The sequence below is a fragment of the Diorhabda carinulata genome, chromosome 9 (assembly GCF_026250575.1).
Source record: "Diorhabda carinulata isolate Delta chromosome 9, icDioCari1.1, whole genome shotgun sequence".
NCBI classification, from domain to species: Eukaryota; Metazoa; Arthropoda; class Insecta; order Coleoptera; family Chrysomelidae; genus Diorhabda; species Diorhabda carinulata.
The window spans coordinates 3,602,295-3,624,890 of NC_079468.1; the positions used below are offsets into that span (position 1 = coordinate 3,602,295).

At 34.4% G+C, this 22,596-nt stretch overlaps 1 protein-coding gene across 2 annotated transcripts in view; it reads left to right on the top strand.

Moving 5' to 3' along the window:
• The window catches only part of LOC130898121 (1-phosphatidylinositol 4,5-bisphosphate phosphodiesterase epsilon-1-like), a 326,140-nt gene that overhangs the window by 284,565 nt on the left and 18,979 nt on the right, over positions 1–22,596 (top strand). The window contains exons 15-23 of one of the 2 annotated variants that reach the window (XM_057807182.1): positions 3,033–3,217; positions 7,821–7,937; positions 8,873–9,006; positions 10,005–10,222; positions 14,785–15,012; positions 15,075–15,299; positions 17,003–17,309; positions 19,061–19,227; positions 22,114–22,367. In XM_057807182.1, the coding sequence (XP_057663165.1) occupies positions 3,033–3,217; positions 7,821–7,937; positions 8,873–9,006; positions 10,005–10,222; positions 14,785–15,012; positions 15,075–15,299; positions 17,003–17,309; positions 19,061–19,227; positions 22,114–22,367 (1,835 nt within the window). Of the gene's footprint in view, positions 1–2,993; positions 3,218–7,820; positions 7,938–8,872; positions 9,007–10,004; positions 10,223–14,784; positions 15,013–15,074; positions 15,300–17,002; positions 17,310–19,060; positions 19,228–22,113; positions 22,368–22,596 lie in introns of both variants that reach the window. The other variant, XM_057807181.1, reaches the window with a different exon arrangement.

Consider the following 22,596-nt stretch of genomic DNA (forward strand, 5'->3'; position numbering starts at 1 on the left):
GGCGTATTGCAGGCGTTGAAAGTTAAAAAAAAACTAAAATCAAGAACATTAAGAAGCATTAATATATCAAAAGGTCTAAGAAATAAGAAACTGAAGAAATTTATGATATCTTAAGTATTTTTGACATGTCTTCCAATATCCCTCCCATCGACATTATTTTGTATTCACCTCATTCTTACAGACTTAGGTACATCATTTGTACTAATCCTTTGTTCTGCCTTAAAAGCAATAACTTTGGATTTTATCAAGTTCAATTTTTCATAAATTGATCAAGATAATAAATATGTAAATAAAAATAATCAAGTATTTTAATGATTCTTTTTTTGGTCACATATTTTGATGCACTTTGTGACGGACGACATTTTTTGTTGTATTATCAGGCGCAAAAAAAATAAACGCTGATGATCTTCCGATCCATGAACATGTCACATATAACTGGGATTTGTTAGATTCATACCATAATATTTCAAAGATTGACTTCAGTCGTTTAAACTTCCTCACCTTGGAATTTTCTTTTTAGCCTAGTCGGATTGGCTTTAAAGAGGGGCTGAGATTTACGAAAACTTTAAGCAGCAAATTTTGCTTCGGAATTCGTTGGAGGGGGGGTTGGTTACTGGTAGTCTAAATTCAAAAAGTAGAGGTATTAGACTTGTTGCTGCATCCGCCAACTTGATTTAAAGGGTTATTTTTTGTCTCTTGAATAACTCGTTAATTTTCAATTTTACACGAAAAATAGTTCACACAAAAGTTGTTTATAATTAAATTTCCTACAATTTTGCTACTTATCAATTCTTCCTAGGATCGATTTTATTCGATTTATACCCGAAAAGAGGGGGTAAACCTAAATATTCTATTTCTATAGCCAAAACGCGCTCCGTTGCACAGTTTCGGTTAGTTTATCTTTTAAAGTATGATTTCTATGGTGCTAACATTTACTCTTAAATTGTGTGTTGGTAACCCAGGCAAATCCAAATAAACAAGCACCATGAATGTCAGATTAAATCCTCGTTCTTCAATAATAACTGCAATCTTATCGAAGCGCTGCTCGATTCAAATCAGTACTTCTTCTTGAACATCGAAAATCTAGTTGATGATCTTCCATTTCCACCCGAGCTGTTTCTCAAGCTGTCTCGCTTTGCTCTTGTGATTGTGAGCGATACTGAAGCGGCGCTCTCTACATAAAATGGTCGTATTCAGCGAATGTAGCGTTTAGCTACCTACGTATTGGTACTTTGTCTAGTTTTTTTTTTAAATTACGATATTCACTCACTTTTGTACGTATATAAAAACGGATATTATAATTCAAAACTAGATTATGCGGATAATTATGCGTTTGATCACAGAACGCAGTTGATTTAACAAATGTCTGATCTTCTTCTGTCTCAGTTTTTATTCACTCTTCTCGGGTATGCTCCAGCCAACAATTCCGCTAGGGCTTCACAACAGTTGTAAAACGTCCGTCGAATGAGACCATTTTCTCGTTCTTCTTCAGTCCTTCCATTCGCAATGTTTCGAATCCTAGTTACATTAAGGCTTTGTCGGAAAAAAAATCGTCTAGGTCGCCGCATTGCTAATGATCGACACGAATAAGCTAATAGAAACTTGTAATTGTCAAAATTTCAATCGTACTTAACCATAGATAAAATTTACGTTTAGCTGTCAGTTGCGTTTTGTTATACCATTTTAAACAAATGAACGTTTAGACTGTTGCATTGACTGATGCATTTCTAGCTTTCCAGTTTGTTGCTTTTTATTATACCACGTTTTATGTCACATGTCACATCCCATGGAAACGAGATAATTGTCTCATTTTCTTCTCGTGGTTCTAAGCTACCTTCCCACCAATTTTCAGTCAAATAGCTTAGGCCGTTCTTGCGTTATAAATAAAGTAACTAACACGATTATATACTGGGTGAGTTTTATGTATTTGTTATTTCGAACCCTAATATATTTTGTGTTTTTAGAAACAAAGATCTAAAGATTTGTTTTCAGTTGATGCAGTTTTTCTGCGCCCCCATTTGGATAAATCTATAAATATGTATATCTATAATCTGGATAGATACTACTTTACAGTAGATCTTGTTATGGGATTTCGGTTAGGATATAAATTATTAAAGATATTCCACATTTCTTGTTGACTTCTACGCCTATCACCATATTATCCTAATAATATTAAAATATCTATAAAGGTAAAATGTAATAAGTACTTCTTAAGGATTTCAAAAAGCGAAAAATATACAGGGTGATCCATTTGTCATAACAAAGTTTATTATTTTTCCGGAAAAAGGAAAGATCTGACACTTGTACACAAAAATTTTTATCGTACAAGTAGTTTCCGAGATAATTGAGGCGTCCCATACATAAAACTCGCTCTGTATATAGTTTTGGTTTTAGTGTTATTTTCGCATTAATGAATTTCTTCATTTTTTATTGTTGTTTCTATTCTTGAAGTACCTGACTACCACCAGAGAACCATTCAAACGTTAGTTTTGTTCGATACTTTTCATATATTCCCAATATTTCTTTTTGATACATTTTGAGTTGAAACAGAATTAATTTTGAATCACAGTTCTGTCATTATCCTTTTCTTAGAACTTCTTCATTTCTATGCTATTTGTATCGTTCTTTCTTCTAATAAAAGCCCTGTCAATATTCTGTAGGCGAAAGAGAAGCCCTCTCACTGATACACATTTTAAAGAAAAATATACTAGATCCACCAAAAACCGTACCACAAAAATTAGTATTTCGTAATTACTTTCTTTAAAATATATGATTCGAAGTTCATTGTCATCTAGAGGAAAACTTCTTTATCACCTTTCATATCTTCATTGATTCTATCCTCGAGTTTTAGATGCTTATCTTGTTTTTAGATTTCATTGTACAAAATTTCCTTTTATCCAATCCAAAGTCCTCAGCCATCCCTTTTTAGAATTGATAATTTTATTCTTAACACAATATTTTTAAAGAAACAGTTAGATTGGATAAATTTTCAGGATCAAACAAGATTTTTTAATTGTTTTGAAACATTTAAGGACAGAAGTCTACGTACGCAGTTCGTAGAACCGACTACGATGTGTATGGAGAGTAGTTATTGGAGAAACCCCACTCATCATCGTCAATCTACCCCTACGACTTTTTCCGATCACCAACATGACGTTGCAAGGCATCATAGCTTAGGACAATTGGCATATAACACATCCCAACCTAAATTTGACAGGTAAAAATATTAAGGATTAACGATTAAGAGAAAAATTATGGAAATAAATATATTAATGAAATAGGGTGTCTGTATATATGCTAAGTGTTCAAATGTTGTTTGGTTTATCGAGTTTATTGATGTAGATAAATGACTTTACATAACCTCAAAAAAATAAAGATTCTAATGGGAAAAGATCAAACGTTTTGTGTGTCAATTAATTAGACCATTATGTGAAAAGATTAATTCATCGAAAGTATCTTTGACGACAAAAGTTTTAAGCACACGAAGCACTAGACTTGTTGCTACTGTTGTGTTATTAGAGCAACGTAGAACTGTCAATTCTGCATGGTACGCCGGCATTTGTTTGCTAAAAGTGTTCGAAAAAATCAGGGAAACCAATCACAGAAGTTGAATCATTCTCCAACCAGTCAAAACATCGAATTGAAGGATCATACGCTGTACAGTCCGTTTTGGTACCCAATGATTTCAAGGTCAACGATTTTCTACCTGCGAAGACGCAGTTTATGCTTTTAAATCACCTTTTACATAACCTCAAAAAAAAGATTCTAATGGGAAAAGATCAAACGTTTTGTGTGTCAATTAATTAGACCATTATGTGAAAAGATTAATTCATCGAAAGTTTCTTTGACGAGAAAAGTTGTAAGCACACGAAGCACTAGACTTGTTGCTACTGTTGTGTTATTAGAGCAACGTAGAACTGTCAATTCTGCATGGTACGCCGGCATTTGTTTGCTAAAAGTGTTCGAAAAAATCAGGGAAACCAATCACAGAAGTTGAATCATTCTCCAACCAGTCAAAACATCGAATTGAAGGATCATACGCTGTACAGTCCGTTTTGGTACCCAATGATTTCAAGGTCAACGATTTTCTACCTGGGAAGACGCAGTTTATGCTTTTAAATCACCTTTTACATAACCTCAAAAAAAAGATTCTAATGCGATAAGATCAAACGTTTTGTGTGTCAATTAATTAGACCATTATGTGAAAAGATTAATTCATCGAAAGTTTCTTTGACGAGAAAAGTTTTAAGCACACGAAGCACTAGACTTGTTGCCACTGTTGTGTTATTAGAGCAACGTAGAACTGTCAATTCTGCATGGTACGCCGGCATTTGTTTACTAAAAGTGTTCGAAAAAATCAGGGAAACCAATCACAGAAGTTGAATCATTCTCCAACCAGTCAAAACATCGAATTGAAGGATCATACGCTGTACAGTCCGTTTTGGTACCCAATGTTTTTGAGGTCAACGATTTTCTACCTGCGAAGACGCAGTTTATGCTTTTAAATCACCTTTTACATAACCTCAAAAAAAAGATTCTAATGGGAAAAGATCAAACGTTTTGTGTGTCAATTAATTAGACCATTATGTGAAAAGATTAATTCATCGAAAGTTTATTTGACGAGAAAAGTTGTAAGCACACGAAGCACTAGACTTGTTGCTACTGTTGTGTTATTAGAGCAACGTAGAACTGTCAATTCTGCATGGTACGCCGGCATTTGTTTGCTAAAAGTGTTCGAAAAAATCAGGGAAACCAATCACAGAAGTTGAATCATTCTCCAACCAGTCAAAACATCGAATTGAAGGATCATACGCTGTACAGTCCGTTTTGGTACCCAATGATTTCAAGGTCAACGATTTTCTACCTGCGAAGACGCAGTTTATGCTTTTAAATCACCTTTTACATAACCTCAAAAAAAAGATTCTAATGGGAAAAGATCAAACGTTTTGTGTGTCAATTAATTAGACCATTATGTGAAAAGATTAATTCATCGAAAGTTTATTTGACGAGAAAAGTTGTAAGCACACGAAGCACTAGACTTGTTGCTACTGTTGTGTTATTAGAGCAACGTAGAACTGTCAATTCTGCATGGTACGCCGGCATTTGTTTGCTAAAAGTGTTCGAAAAAATCAGGGAAACCAATCACAGAAGTTGAATCATTCTCCAACCAGTCAAAACATCGAATTGAAGGATCATACGCTGTACAGTCCGTTTTTGTACCCAATGATTTCAAGGTCAACGATTTTCTACCTGGGAAGACGCAGTTTATGCTTTTAAATCACCTTTTACATAACCTCAAAAAAAAGATTCTAATGCGATAAGATCAAACGTTTTGTGTGTCAATTAATTAGACCATTATGTGAAAAGATTAATTCATCGAAAGTTTCTTTGACGAGAAAAGTTTTAAGCACACGAAGCACTAGACTTGTTGCCACTGTTGTGTTATTAGAGCAACGTAGAACTGTCAATTCTGCATGGTACGCCGGCATTTGTTTACTAAAAGTGTTCGAAAAAATCAGGGAAACCAATCACAGAAGTTGAATCATTCTCCAACCAGTCAAAACATCGAATTGAAGGATCATACGCTGTACAGTCCGTTTTGGTACCCAATGTTTTTGAGGTCAACGATTTTCTACCTGGGAAGACGCAGTTTATGCTTTTAAATCACCTTTTACATAACCTCCAAGAAAATATTTTAATGCGATAAGATCAAACGTTTTGTGTGTCAATTAATTAGACCATTATGTGAAAAGATTAATTCATCGAAAGTTTCTTTGACGAGAAAAGTTGTAAGCACACGAAGCACTAGACTTGTTGCCACTGTTGTGTTATTAGAGCAACGTAGAACTGTCAATTCTGCATGGTACGCCGGCATTTGTTTACTAAAAGTGTTCGAAAAAATCAGGGAAACCAATCACAGAAGTTGAATCATTCTCCAACCAGTCAAAACATCGAATTGAAGGATCATACGCTGTACAGTCCGTTTTGGTACCCAATGATTTCAAGGTCAACGATTTTCTACCTGCGAAGACGCAGTTTATGCTTTTAAATCACCTTTTACATAACCTCAAAAAAAAGATTCTAATGGGAAAAGATCAAACGTTTTGTGTGTCAATTAATTAGACCATTATGTGAAAAGATTAATTCATCGAAAGTTTCTTTGACGAGAAAAGTTGTAAGCACACGAAGCACTAGACTTGTTGCCACTGTTGTGTTATTAGAGCAACGTAGAACTGTCAATTCTGCATGGTACGCCGGCATTTGTTTACTAAAAGTGTTCGAAAAAATCAGGGAAACCAATCACAGAAGTTGAATCATTCTCCAACCAGTCAAAACATCGAATTGAAGGATCATACGCTGTACAGTCCGTTTTGGTACCCAATGATTTCAAGGTCAACGATTTTCTACCTGCGAAGACGCAGTTTATGCTTTTAAATCACCTTTTACATAACCTCAAAAAAAAGATTCTAATGGGAAAAGATCAAACGTTTTGTGTGTCAATTAATTAGACCATTATGTGAAAAGATTAATTCATCGAAAGTTTCTTTGACGAGAAAAGTTGTAAGCACACGAAGCACTAGACTTGTTGCCACTGTTGTGTTATTAGAGCAACGTAGAACTGTCAATTCTGCATGGTACGCCGGCATTTGTTTACTAAAAGTGTTCGAAAAAATCAGGGAAACCAATCACAGAAGTTGAATCATTCTCCAACCAGTCAAAACATCGAATTGAAGGATCATACGCTGTACAGTCCGTTTTGGTACCCAATGTTTTTGAGGTCAACGATTTTCTACCTGCGAAGACGCAGTTTATGCTTTTAAATCACCTTTTACATAACCTCAAAAAAAAGATTCTAATGGGAAAAGATCAAACGTTTTGTGTGTCAATTAATTAGACCATTATGTGAAAAGATTCATTCATCGAAAGTATCTTTGACAATAAAAGTTTTAAGCACACGAAGCACTAGACTTGTTGCCACTATTGTGTTATTAGAGCAACGTAGAACTGTCAATTCTGCATGGTACGCCGGCATTTGTTTACTAAAAGTGTTCGAAAAAATCAGGGAAACCAATCACAGAAGTTGAATCATTCTCCAACCAGTCAAAACATCGAATTGATGGGTCATCCGCCCTACAGTCCTTGTTTGACACCTATTGATTTCTTATTCTCGCAGATTCAAAATAAATTTCGACCTAAACGATTTTCTACCCCCGAAGACACAGTTTATGCGTTCAAATTACATGTTTCGGAGGTATCTCAATCTGAAAAAAGCTTGTATTGATCTTAATGGAGAACATTTTGAAAAATATAATAAAGCCATATCCAATTATAAATATTTGTCCATGTCGAAACTTCAATAGCATTCCTCATAACACATAATAGATATGGGCGAATTATATTTTGCAACGTATGTTTAAAACGAATTCCAATAATGAATTTGTTCAAAATTGGACATGAGTCGAAAATGTGACTCAATATAATTATTGAAATAACTCAATTTATCGGAAAAGACGCCAATTTCGACCACTAATTGAACGAGGAATAATATATCTTCATTCAAATATCGCGTTAGAAGATTTGGAATAACTAAATTGGAATTTCTAGAACCAGTTTCAGTCAGTCTTCGAAGACGATAACTTGGTTACCGAAATGCGCATTAGTGTTGGTGTAGTGGTAGATCTGAAATAAGTTGAACGATAACAGTGAATGAAAATACCCCATGGAAACCAAAATTTTGATTATTGTTTGGAATAAACTTAAAACAAAATACCTATAGGACAAAAATGAAAAAATTAAATGTTAAATTTCATATTTTTTAGGGATAGACATGGTTCAACTGAGCACTTATGGCATGGCAGACATCCTCGAGTTGGTTCAATACTCTATGACACCCAATTGGATTTCGTTGATTTCGTTACACTTTTCCGTTCCTTCAGGTAATTCATATCATTTTTTTTTTCGCCATTTTATTCAATAAATTGTCTAATGTGTAATGCACTTCATTTCAATTGCACTAGTGTAGAATTGAAAAATTGTATGAATTAATTACGTTACCAAGTGAGTAGTGCAATCTTGAGACATGATTTTACATAGTTACTTACCTAGTGTATCCAAGCACGCTCTTGATTTGAGCAACCAGTATTGAGCGGCTTGGACAGCCCTATCGTTTCCTAGATACAGATCTTTTGTTGTTCAAAGATATCATAGTTCTACATAAGAAAGTCTAGTTTTTCTTCAAGTTTAAGTATATTATGATCTCCAAGCATGAAGACGGTAAACCTTGGATGCGATGAATATGACCTCAAAGAAGGTTTTACTGGAATTCAAAAGTTGGGGAACTACGCGCGACATGTTTCCTGTTGTTTCCTGTTAAAAGGAGGCGCTATCCCACTTACTGGGAACATTTTTTGCAGTGATGTGTGTTTCAGGCGTCAGGTACCGTCTTATTCGAGGTAACATCAACTTGTTTTTTGCATAGACGAAACTGCTCCAGACTAGAACAGCGTATTCTTATTTTGAGAAACACAATCCGAGTTCTGTGGTTCGAAGGTTTTGCACCTCATCTGCATAGTATGTTGTTGCGAAAGAAGTCTGTATGCAGTATTTCTGGGATTCTGTCCAGAATGAATCCCAGACATTTTGGATTGGTAGTTAAACGTCGTAAATAGATATATGTAACTGGAATTTAATATAGAGAAGTCTGATCGTTATTTATAGCCCACTTGTTGGTCAGTTTTTTGCTGAATCATTTCCCCGAAACATTCAACTTTTATATATTTCTATTAGTAGGAAATAATGTTTTTTTTTCAAGTAATTTTTTAACTTTAACCTCAACTGTAGTCTTCATACTCTATGGAATATTATTTTTCAGTTTATTAATTAGAAAGGACCTTAGAGATCTATTTGAACAATTAGCAATATCCTACCGAAGCATGGCTGTGAATACTATTAAGTTAAATGGTGTTAAATCGAAAGTGGCGCAACAAAAAAAGCCACAAAAATTAGGTATGTTAACAAAATATAACAAAAAAGTATCTTAATAAGTGTGTCATATTTCTTTGTTTCTTTATTTTTTGCCCACCCTATAGTTTATGCGATTTATAACAAATAAAAACAATACGGCCCTCTTTTCCTTTTATTATTTTAGTGCACAATTTTTGGTTTTCTGTGTAATAATCTTGACAAACAATCGTCGTCCACAGATGTGGACTGAAAGTAGGACAGGGCTTTCTGACTTCCCTCTACAATATGTCCCACAACATTTCAATCATCGTCTATTTGGTTCCATTAGTTTTTCAGGATACTCCAAAGATGTGAAGTGAATGTAGGACAAGGCTTTCTGACTTCCCTGTCCAATCAATCCCAAAACAAATCAATCGGGCTGAAGTCGGGCGACTGTAACGGACGCATCAGTACTTTCAATAGATTCTTCCTTTCCAATTTTTTCAAATACTCTTTGCACAGCTTCGAGGAATGATTGTGATCATTTTCATGTTGGAAGACAGAAGATTATAGCCGGTATTTTTGATAGCCTCCAAATTAGGCAACTCACGAAAGATACTCTATTTATAAATTCTATAACTGAGTTAAAACTAGCTGCTACAATTGATAAATATGAGCGTAATACTTCAATTCCTCCAAAGTAACCTTCTATCAGGGTTTCTAGGATACGATTATGATGTCTGACTATTGACGTCTACACAACAGAGAGGAATGTTGAGAATTTCAAGATTAATTTGGTTGTATATGAATATAAACTGTTTATGGTGAATTATTTAAAAAAAAAAACACACAATTTAATATTAATAAATATCAAACAAAGCAGTACCTTTGTCTCGTTTGTAACACCCACAATAATTCAAATTCCTCTGCCGATTGTGATTGAATTCGAATGTTTTTTTTTCTCTTTCATTAAAGTACCTGACTAAATTCATATTTAGTTTGTTAGACTTCAATTTCGATCAATTTTCAACAATAACATTGATTAATTTATCGTTTTTTAGGTTTACTGACACGGAATAGTAGATCAGAAATGGAAGGCGCCGTGACCAATTCCCAAAAAAAGATTTTCGACGCTATCGCCGCAGCAAGCATCTTCACGAATTGCGCTGGAATTGATACAAATAATTCTCAAGTGATAACTATGTCTACGTTTACAAAATTTTTGGAAACTAGGCAAATGGAAGTATGGAGTGAGGAGCAAGTTAAAGCTTTGATTTACGTGAGTTTGTATCGAATATTTTTATAAAAATCCGGCTCGAAAGTGCAATGATGATATTTTTACAAAGATCGAGTACTCACAGTGGGTTACTTTCAAAACAAAAGGAAAATAACGTTAAGGAGCTTGTGTCCATATAGAAAATTTTCAAATGTAAAAAATTAGTTAGAATCCTTATTGTCCTGTAATTTAAATGTAGTAAAACAAGGAATTCAAGTATCATCTATTTTTGACACGCAAATTTTCGCAAAATAATCCTGTCAGAGGTTACTAGAACTGGTTTTCCGAGTGAATTTTCATCCCCAACATAATATACGAGGATGGTCCAAGAAGTACCTGATCCGACAGAAATTTTGTGAAAAAATAAATTTATTTTTCGACGTAATCTCCTTTTAGCTCCATGAACTTTTCCCAGCGATGTTCAATGAGTTCGATACACATCACCTCTTCATTGCTGGAAGATCTTTGACCACCGAAACATTTTTTTTAACCTGGGACTAGAAAAAAAAATTGTGTGTGTCAGCTCCGACGCACGACTGGAGTTTACTCCTTAAGTTCGATAGTCTAACCAGACGCAAAAAGAGTTTATTTAACTTAAAAAAAGTTTGGTTGATTGCCAGAATATTTTGGGCTTCCTTCATTAAATTTTTTTTAATCTGTAAGCTCGCTGTCTCTCGGCTGGAGTTTTTGGAGGTTTAGATTTTTTCCTAGTCAAACATATAAAAAAAAAATTAGAAAATTTATAAATGCATAATTATAAAAATGGTTATAAAAAGATAATTATGTCACATACAATAATAAATAGTACATGAAAATTATTTAAATAAGCTAAAAAATAACTTTTCGAAAGAAAATTATATAAAACCATTATTATAATGAAAAAATTTTGTCGATTTTTCTGATAATATTATCGAATTATTGACTACAGAAGTTAATATTTAAAAATTATTTATAAAATAAATCATAATAACGTGAAAGAATTTATAGACATCGACAAAAAAATTAATTTTTGGTTAGATTAGAAATTTTCTATTTTATGTGGATGCGCTCGATAATTCATATTGGGTTGATTATCTAATTTTATGTGTTGTTTTCAAATATATATTTATATGAACTACATCGATAATTATTAAAATATTTAATAAATACAAATTGCACATGCTCATACATATTATACATGAATTATAACGTACCTTGCAACCACGTGTTTGTTAGATGTTCCGGCATTATCATCTACACCTCTTTCTGCCATAGTTATTTGAAAATACTTTTAGTTCACTTTAGCGGAACACAATGATAAAAATTAAAATTTCACAATAACAATATTAATTATTGATATTTATAATAAAAACAGCAATATAAGTATGTCGAAACTGACAAATTAGAAAGTTGCGCATCATAGGGTACGCACCAAAAACGTAACGAGGTCATTCATCGATAGATTTTACTCCTCACATTTTTCTCATACCGGGCCTCTTATATATGCAAATCGATTCTTAAGGAGTAAACTCCAATAATCAGAAGGGGTTGAATCTGGTGAATAGGGTGCATGAGGTAGCAATTCAAACTTTACTTCGTTAATTTTGGCTGCAATAACGGATGTGTGAGCTTTGTCTCGATGAAACAACACTTTCTTCTTAACCAAATGTGGCTGTTTCTTCTCTCAAACGTTGCAATAACCTTGCCTGCATATGGAAGGTCTTTGCCTTGTTTGGAGCCGGTTATCTCTTTTAAGTCCATTGTTTTGATTGTTTTTTTGTTTCGGGTGTGAAGTTATGGACCCACGTTTCCTCCCTAGTTATGAAACAGTTTTATTTCTGTAAAACATTGCTAAACACTTGATGGTAACACCTTCACGACGCTGTTTTTGTTCCATTGTAAGCAAACGCGGCACCCGTCTAGCGCGCAGCTCACTCATATCCATATTTTCAGTTGATATTCGAAGTACCTCCCTTTTTGGAATGTCTACTATGTCTACCAGCTCGCCCACTTTCAGGCGACGATCATACAGTATTACTTAGTGGATTTTGCTCAACAATTCTGGAGTTGTCGCCTTCTTTGGTCGAAGACTACATTGCTGGTCTTCGCAGGCCGTACGGAGCAGTCTCACTTAGAGTAGAAACTAGTTCAGCTTTTTCCATGTTTACAAATTACTGAAAACGTTCACTATTGAGGGCTGCCAAACAAATACTAAACAACGTGACTCCTTCAAATTTCAAACATATGCTGTATAGATTGTGTACTTTTAAACAACTACCGCTATCTCTAGGTCAGTCCAGATACTTCTGGGACCATCTTCGTATTGTCCGAGAAAAATATTACAAACAAAAAATCTTTATCGTAAATTTTGAGGTTATGTGCCAAAGGAAGCTAAAGTTAATCTAATCAATACAAACGAATTCTACGAGGGTTTGGGCATGAATCTTTTTTCTTACAGATATGTAAACTAATCACAAACGTGTGAAGATTCAGCAGGCGTAGTGTCTTTACGGATGATTCTGTAATGCTGGTAGAGCTGTGAAATCAGTTTATGATTGTCGTAGAAGCCCATATTGAGCTCACATCTCCGAAGAAGAAATACGATGGAATGTCACCAGTGGTAACCATTGGGAATAATCCCTTTCCACACCGTAGCTTCTTACCCTTGTGAATAATGCGTTTCTAGATGCCACTTCCCCTTATTAACCTGTCTTCTTCCATGAACTGATTTATGATGGCTCGTGCCACGTCGGTCCTCAGACTGACTATCGTCCCCAAGGTTTCTGATACTTTCCTACCCACCGCGTACGGAAATTCTACTAGTTCACAGTCCTTCGCATTTATCTCTTATTGGAGGAAGTAAACATCAAAAAAGAGGCAAAATTTGAGAATTTCTGAGCCGAAGGACAAATCAAGATGACACAAAGTCCAATCAATTCAGGAGAGCCCCAGGAAACTTTTTGAAAATCGAAAAAATACATTCTGAAAAGTGCATCTCAACATTTACTACTCGAGGGTTTTCGAGATCGCTGAAAAAAATCACAAAAGAAAAGGTCTACAAGGTGCCTGGTGCAAAGGTGGCCGACATCTACGTCGTCTACTACAGTCCTGCGTAAACCCGTTATGAAAACAGCCGAATATACGAAAATGTATTGATATCTAGTTAGAATAAAATTGTGAAAATCGAAAAATTGGAGTATCGAGCCATCATCAAGTACCTGTATTTAAAAGGGTTAAGAGGTAAGCAGATTAACGAAGATATGCTTAATACTCTTGGTGATCAATGTCCTTCGTATGCGACCGTGAAAAATTGGACTGCAAACTTCAAAAGAGGTAAATTTTCCATTGAAGATGATGACCGATCGGGAAGGCCAGTTTCTGTGTCAGTCCCCGAAAATATCGATGCAGTTCATGACATGATTTTATCAGACCGTTGAATTGGGCTAAAACGTTAATTTGGACATGAGAAAAATTGCTGCAAAATGGATCCCCAAATGTTTGAATGTTGTCCAAAAGCGTGCAAGGGTAGAAGCATCGCGTTCGATCTGTGCTCGATTTGAAAACGACGTAGACTTCTTAAACCGAATTGTTACTATGGTTGAGACTTGGGTACGTTTCTACGATCCAGAAACAAAGCAACAATCTATGGAATGGCGACACTCTGGTTTTCCAAGACCTAAGAAGTTTCGTGTCCAAAAATCTGCTGGAAAAGTTCTTGCTTCAGTTTTTTGGTATTGCTATGGAGTAAGCAGTATTGATTCTTTGGATAAGGGTAGAACAATAACTGGAGATTACTATTCGACATTCTACGGGAAAAAATTTGAAAGGAAAGACGCGGAAAGCTATCCAAAGGTGTTTTGTTTTTGCAGGACAACGCCCCTGCACATAAATCTCATGTTGCCAAAAAATTCGTGATTTAGGGTTTGAATTACTAGAACATCCCCCTTATTCACCAGATTTGGCTCCGGCCGACTATCATCTCTTTCCTCAACTGAAAAAAAGTTTGAAAGGTCGTAAATTTCCTTCCAAAGAGGAGGTAATAGAAGCTGTGGAGGTCTGGTTTGCAAAGTAAGAAGAAACATTGTTTTTTAAAGGTCTAGAGACGTTGTAAGTTCGCTGTAATAAATGTATCCAATTAAGAGGAGAATATATTGAGTAATAAAATATTTTGAGATTGAAATTTAGTTTGGTTCTATAGTAGGCTAAAAATTGTTCGAGATTGCTGAAAACGAATATCAGCGATGATCTGCGAAGTACACCAACACCAACTGATTGATTTTACTGTCCTCACTGTATGCTATTACCAGCCATCACACAAGCATTGGTTGTTTTGTCACGATCCGTTCATTTATCTACAAGAAAAAATATTTGTCTTAACTCTCATTAGAATTAGAATCAGAAAATTCAGCTGCCCCTTTGATTTACAGCAGAGATTTTATTTTGATAAGATTAATTCTTCTCGACAATCTTTAATTCGCTTATTTCACGTATCATCATACGTCGAATGGGACTGTTTTCCAAAAAAAAATTGTCGGAATATAAACTTTTGTATGAAATTATTTGATATCGTTTTTTTCTTTTTTCAGCGACACGAGCCTGACCCGACCCTTCGAGCCCAAAATTGTCTATCATTCGAAGGATTCGCCAGATACCTAATGGATAAGGATAATTTTGCTTTTGTTTCCGAAAGACAAGTCCCCGGTGAGAGTGATATGACGCGTCCATTATCTACTTACTATATATCATCGTCTCACAATACCTACTTGACAGGTCATCAGCTAAAAGGAGAATCGTCCGTTGAATTATATAGTCAGGTAAAACTCACAGTTTTATTTAAAAAAAAATATATTTTTTTTTGACTGGTATTTTGTTGTAGGTTTTACTGACTGGTTGTAGATGTGTCGAATTGGATTGCTGGGACGGAGACGATGGGTATCCGATGATATACCACGGACACACTTTTACAACAAAAATACCATTTAGCGCTGTGGTGGAAACTATTGATAAGAACGCCTTTGTTACTTCCCCGTATCCTGTGATCCTTTCGATAGAAAATCATTGCTCCTTACAACAGCAAAATAGAATGGCGCATATATTTCAGGTGAGCGACCGACATTCATTTTTACAATTTTTCGGCGATAATTTTTGATTCACTATATGATATTTATTTAAACAATTTTTAAATGATGTTGTATCAAACGTACGGAATTTATTTATACACTAAACTAGCCACTCAAACTTACTATTAAACACTTATCTAATTCTTAACACACTAATTTATTTAAACACAACTTTTTACTTTTTAATATTTCGATGTGTACACTATGATATTAAATTACTTACTAACTCTGGCTACTAAACTGTTTATATCGAACAGCTTTCTATATAATTCGGATTCTAGAACACCGTAAACAATAAATAACTCCATCTAAGATACTGTCTTCATGAAAACAGTGATAACGTAACCTGAGCTTATAAAAATACTAAAAAGAATTTGCCGCTGCATAAAAAAACTTGAAGTAAATAGATATATGTACCAGGCGCATCCACCTAACTTTATTATATTCTATCAAGATACTAGAACAGGAACGGTAACACGATCTATGTCAGGGGACAAGTTCATAACAATATCGATTCTGTAAACAAAAACTACGTTTCTTTATATTTTTAGATACTTTATTTATTATTACATAAAGGACTATGGAAAATCGTTTATAATAATCATTTTCGCGACGAAAATTTTAAGAATTGAAGAGAATTTTGGAAAATTTCACGATGTCACATTCGTGAAATTGGGTACCCGAAATTCTTACTGAACAACACGAAACAACATAAGGGCAATGCACTTCAGTTTTTGACACGCTGTAATGACAATGACGATTTTTTTTCTCGTATAGTAAGGGGGTATCTTACGACACCCCAGAAACTAAACTGCTCTAATGGAAGGAAGACACACTAACGAAAGTTAAGCCTAAACAAATCATGACAACTAGAAAACTTGAGTGTACCATTTTTTGGACTGAGAGACCATTAAGAAAATGAGCTGCGGAATACAGAGCAAGCGCCGAAGATTACTGACAAAAGGTGTTCTCCTGCAGGAATTTAGCTGGAACGTATTTGATCATCCTCGCTCCTACCGTCACCTCTTCTTACACCTAAAATTTTTCCTTGGTGGTCAACACCTCAACGATGATGACGAGCTGAAAGAGTACAGGCGCGATCTTCTACCACGCTATGAAAAGTGCCCGCAAAATTTCGAAAATTATGTAGAAAATTAGTTCAACAGTTGTTGGTTTTTTTAATAAAAAGTATTTTTTGGCTATCTGTACACATTCTTTTTAATATAACCAAACTAACCTACTTTGGAAATATACCTAAGAGGTCTGGCTATTAAACAACGTTTTTTCCATTGGCCGAAGCAACGCTGGAAGTCTTCTTTGGTGAGGTCCTTCAGGAGCTCGGCCGTTTTTTGCTTTACCGCTTCCAGCGACTCAAATCGGGTACCATTCAGAGCAGATCTTTTTCTAACCTTTCAAGGAAATCTGAACAGACTTGTGGACGCAACAGCTTTTGGTCAGGAGTCAGATTTTTTGACACCAACTTCGCACAGACTTTTGTCATGGAAAATTTTTCTTTATCGATGTTTACAGCGTCGGCAATCATCCAGATGCTCATTTGGTTGATTTGGGTCACAGTTTCCGAGTCAGTAACCAAACAGTCACAGGACATCCTGTGACTGATCTGACTTGATTGAATTCTATATATTTTTGAAAAAATGTTTTGATTAAATCGAATATTTTTCAGAGAATTTTCGGAGAGAAATTGGTTACCTCCTTTCTATTCGAATCAGATTACAGTGACGAACCGTGTTTACCTTCTCCGGAGCAGCTCAAGCATAGGATTTTAATAAAAAATAAAAAATTGATAATGGAGGCGCCGCCACCGTTAACTATTACAACTATGACATCGGTGAGACCGGGAAGTGGAGGAATAAGACATTCGGTACCGGGAAGAACCAGTTCAATAATCAGCAACACCAGTAGCAGTTCTTTCAACGACGATTTCAGTGACGATGATTACGATGATGAAGACGATGAAGACAATATTGACGGTAGGAGTGTTATTTTTATCGTTTTGTTTGATATAAAGTAGATAAATAATTTTTTATCTTTTAAGATCCACCAAAATTTTGTAACGGACTTGTTTGCATTATGAATGATTGATAGCAATTATTTCTTCTTAAATTTCCAGTGATTACAGTTTGGATTTCATCTGGCGTTCGAATTTATCTTTTCGGGGCCGATGTCACAATGTGAATCGCTTAAAAAAATTCCTTTTTCCCAATTTTATGTTGTTTGTTTCGAAAAATCTTTTTTTTACGATGGTTTATAGGAATTTACATACTAAGAAAATATTAAATTCTACTCGTGTTCGGACATTCCATCCCATCTGAATCGACAAATCCCAAAAGGCCAAAGAGTGTCAACCATGTTGATTTCCCAGAAGAATAAAAATGAAAAAGTGACATTTAGTTATTTTCGTTTGGAAATTTCATAGTCTTTGAACAAATTCATCAATAAATATCCATTTCAAGGTGAATTTGACGAAACCATATGTTGATTTCGGTATTTGTAGACAAGATTAACTGTCATCGTACTTTTCCGTGCAAGTTTTACTAACTACTTTTCATTTGATGTGACGAAAAATCATTTTTTGAAAAATTAAACTCCTTAAAGTTGGTAACTAAGTACTTTAGCTTTTTACTGATAGAGAGCGTTGCTTTATTTTTTGAATAACTTATGTTAGTGCTGTACTTCACCGTTTGTCACGTGATACTTGTCACATTGACGTAACTTTGGAATCAAGTAATGCTTGATATTTATTAAAGCCCCTAGTTGTGGGTTAATTTTAAATGGAGTACATGGAGTGCTTGGAGTCTACTGCGACTCCCAGAAAATGTCAAGTTTATGATGCTGATTACTTAACAGAGCGCAGGTGTCAGATTTGATGCTTCCCCTCAAATATGAGCAATGTTCTGGTCGGCCTACTGAAGTTGATGATGACCAAATCAAAGTCATAATTGAAGAGGATCGTCATATAACTGTTCGACATGTTGCGAAGATACTACATGTATCGTAAAAATGAAACCAACACTTTCTTGAAAAGAATCATAACTGGTGATGAAAAATCAGTCCTGTTTAGTAACATAGTTCGAAAATGATCATGGAAACTACATCGAAAGCTGAAAAACAAAAAAAAAGCTCATGATTTCAGTATGGTGACATTACAAACGTGTTGTATTTTTTGAGCTGCTTCCAAGGAACCAAATGATCGATTCTGATGTTTACTACCAACCATAAATGAAACTGGTTGAAGCAATCAAAGGAAAAAGGGCCATAATTGACAACTTTGGCCTTTGGCAACTCGTGGGAAACTATTGAAGCTGCAAAATTCTTTGAATGGTCAAACTTACACCAATAACGATGACCTTCAATCTCACCTGGTTCAGCCATTGGACGAAATGGAAAATATATAATTGATTGAAAACTATTCTTTGTTAAAAAAAATGTTTTATTTTATACTACAAAACCGAAATTACTTTGTCGCCAGCCAATAAGTACAATCGATGAGTTTTCGTGAAAATAATTGCATACACAACTCGATAGAAAGTAAATTTCTCACACTAGTATGTTGTTCAACTCAACTAGTGCTTCGTTTAGAAAATGTAAACTCATACAAAATCGATTACTGTTTCTCCAAGGGTGTGAATCTCCAAATGAATGAATTTCAAGAAACAAAACTCAATTCTTTCTTTTTTGTTATTTCTACTTGACAAATTATAAAAATATGTCTTTATTATAGAGAAACCAGTTCATGGAATGAATTTAACAGATTCACCTCGACCGTTTGGAGTATCGCACGCCGTTTCCAAAACGAGTTCTCAGAAAAGAGTTGCTCCAGATGATAAATTGAAGAAAAAGAGTAGTCAAATTTCCAAGGAATTGTCCGACTTGGTTGTTTATGTACAAGTGAGTGAAATAGATTTTTAACTCTGTCATTTTGTTGAGTAACTTATTAACTAATTTCTATAAAGCCAATTGACAACTTTCGGAAACCTCCTTCTTTTCTTAATGTATTGTTATAATATTTATTTTCATGTTTTTTTGAGCTGGCACAATGATACATCAGATTCAACACATAGTCCACTCAAATTAGACATTTTCCAGATAAATTTTCCCCACAGCAACGAGACCAGTCGATTCCCAAGTATTTTGGGCATCTGAAAGCGAATTTGAGTTACCGCAGTCTCGAAAATGGGGGGGAGCGGAGATATTGGCATATATATACCAAAAATCGATAGTTCTACACTTATTTCCCTATTTTGCGAGAAAACTATGTGTCCCAGCGAAAAATTTAACCTAAACGAGTTGTAGATAATTAAATTTTCTCCAACTTCGCCATTGAACATTTGTCATATATTGCATAGTTAAGCCGCTAGAGGGCGCGCAGAAGATTTCAAAACACAGTTCTTGCGTTTTATGAAAAACTATGCTTTTTCGGGGAAATAATACATGGCAATGAATCATACAAAATTCCCCACAATTTTGTCCGAAACTTTTCTCTGAATTCCAAGATTTATTGGTCTCAATAGTTTTTTTTTGCAAAAAGTCAATATTTAAAAAGTTATAGTATATATAATGCAAAATTGGTGTTTTTTCTCACTTTATCAGTCATTACTTGGTTCCTACGTGACGTAGAAAGATTTAAAGCAGCTCATTTCAAACGTTAAAGCCTAAGTTTCAAAATGAGATGTGGTGGATTTTTTAACTATCACCTGTCAAAAAGTTACAGAAGTTTGAATGTACGAATTTTCATTACAAAAGCACCGTAATTTGTTTATAAGTGTTTTAAGGGTATAGAAATTTAAAAAAAAAGAGATGCACCTTCTAGTAGCACAAAGTGCTAATCAATACAAATATTTTTATCACTTGGTTGTAGTTAGGCAGGTTTTAAACTGCCGATCAGAGGCTAAAGTGCGCGCCCGCGATCTGAGGTCCACCCGCGATTACTTCTTTACATTAACTTGATTAAAGCTAATTTTTCATGGTCTCAGAAATATATTAATATTGGAATATATTTATCACTTCATTGTTTTATTGCATCGTGCAAATATCTATTTGTTAATTTATAAACCAAGCTATTAAATTCAATCGTTTGTTGTATCAGAATTATTCTTGCGAGTATTATTTTAGACGTATAATCTCCACAATTATATGAATTATTACTTATATGTACGTGTAAACTCGTGTAAAAAGTGATGTCATTCAAATATGTGACCTGTATGTGACTTATAATGACATACGCGATAGAGACCGGAGCAGAGAACACCATAACTTAGCGGGACACACATTATTTGACCATAAGAGAAATGATGAAATAAGGAAAAGAAACCGAATATATCCCGATCACCACCTACAAGATGGTATGAAAGCTGGGCTTCATCATCCCAGCTGCAGCTAGGCAACCATTGATGCAAACACAGGACAAGTCCTAACGTACGATGAAGAAGATATACGTGTTAGCAAGACTTTATGGAAGTAGAACAACGTCAAATTCTATCAGTACCAACAACGTCAAATTCTATCAGTGCCACCAACGTCAAATTCTATCAGTGCCACCAACGTCAAATTCTATCAGTACCACCAACGTCAAATTCTATCAGTTCCACCAACGTCAAATTCTATCAGATTCCATATTCTAAGAGCTTTCCATGCTACTCACGAGCTAATTAACATTTTAAAATTGCAACGTAACAAATTAAATCAGAAAGATTTTAGATTTGAGACGGATGAAACTATTTTAGTTCAAAAAAAAGTGGCTTCGTTGTACCCACTAGCTCATGAATTGTAAATGTAACAAATATAACACGTGTAAAACCGATTATGGTACGAAAACAATGAAATAATAAATATATTTTAATATTAATATTTTTTGAGAAAAAAAAATTAAGTTACTGTAAAAAAATGATCGAGGGCACGCAGTTCTGATCGCGCAGTTTAATATCTACATAACTTTACAACCAAGGGTCGAAAACATAATTTGAAGTGGTCGAAATGTTTGTATTGATTAACACTTTAATCTGCTAGAAGGTTCATTTCTTTTTTTTAAATTTCTATACCCTTAAAACACTTATAAACAAATTACTGTGCTTTTTTCATGAAAATTTGTACATTCAAACTTCTGTAACTTTTTGACAGTTAATAGTTAAAAAATCCACCACATCTCATTTTGCAATTTAGGCTTTAACGTTTAAAAGGAGCTGCTTTGAATCTTTCTACGTCATGTAGGAATCAAGTAATGACTGATAAAGTGAGAAAAAACACCAATTTTGCATTATATATACTATAACTTTTTAAATATTGTTTTTTTGCAAAAAATGATTGAGACCTTTTTTGTAGATCTTTTTAAAACACATCTTTTTTATTTAAAACTTTTTTCATATCTCTCTTTGTTTAAGAGTTATAGCTTTATAAACAATTAAATTGTTTATTATAAATTACAAGATTTGGACTCTAGAAAAATTGATTCTACGTATCAAAAAACAAAAACTGAGAGGAGTTCGAAACGACTACGTGACCCCCCCATAACTGCCGTAATAAATATGTAAAATTCTAATTAATAATTTTTAATTATATAATAAATTATTAAAACCCCTAAAATAAATGGATTTTTACTGTACAACATCAATTATAGGTATGATCAATTTTGTCACTTTCTTGTTTTAAAATTATATGGAATTTTTAGCAGCTTTTCGGTGTCTAGTAAATAATAATAACATCGAAAGACTCCTGCTTTGTCTAGAAGTGAAAATTTTTATCGCTTTTATTCTTTAATGTCGTTATTAATGATTATAGGCTATAAAATTTCGAGGTTTGAACACAATTTCCCCGAGCAGCTCAGTGAAACAAAGACAGAAAACCATCGCTTGCTCAGTTAGCTCTAGCGCTACGTCCGGGATAAGCTCCTCTTCAAATATCAGCTCAGGAACCGCAAACGAATCAGATAATACAATTTTCGAAAGCGAGATTCAGAAACAGCGTCCCAACGTTCATTTACCATGTTATCAGTGCTCTTCGATTAACGAAAATACTGCTAAAAAGTTGTGTCGGTAAGTATATTTGATCTTATTTGGTTTGATGATAACTTTTTCTTTTTTTTTTTGGTAACTTATTTCTATGAAAATATTGAGGTTATTTGATTCGAGTGATATCAACTTTTCCTAGAAACATTAAGAAAACATAGATTAAGAATGATAGTAGCAAAAGTTTACGTATAGAAAAAATTAACTTTTTCATTGTGTCGCCCCCCTATAGTCAAGGGGGGCGACACAAACTTTC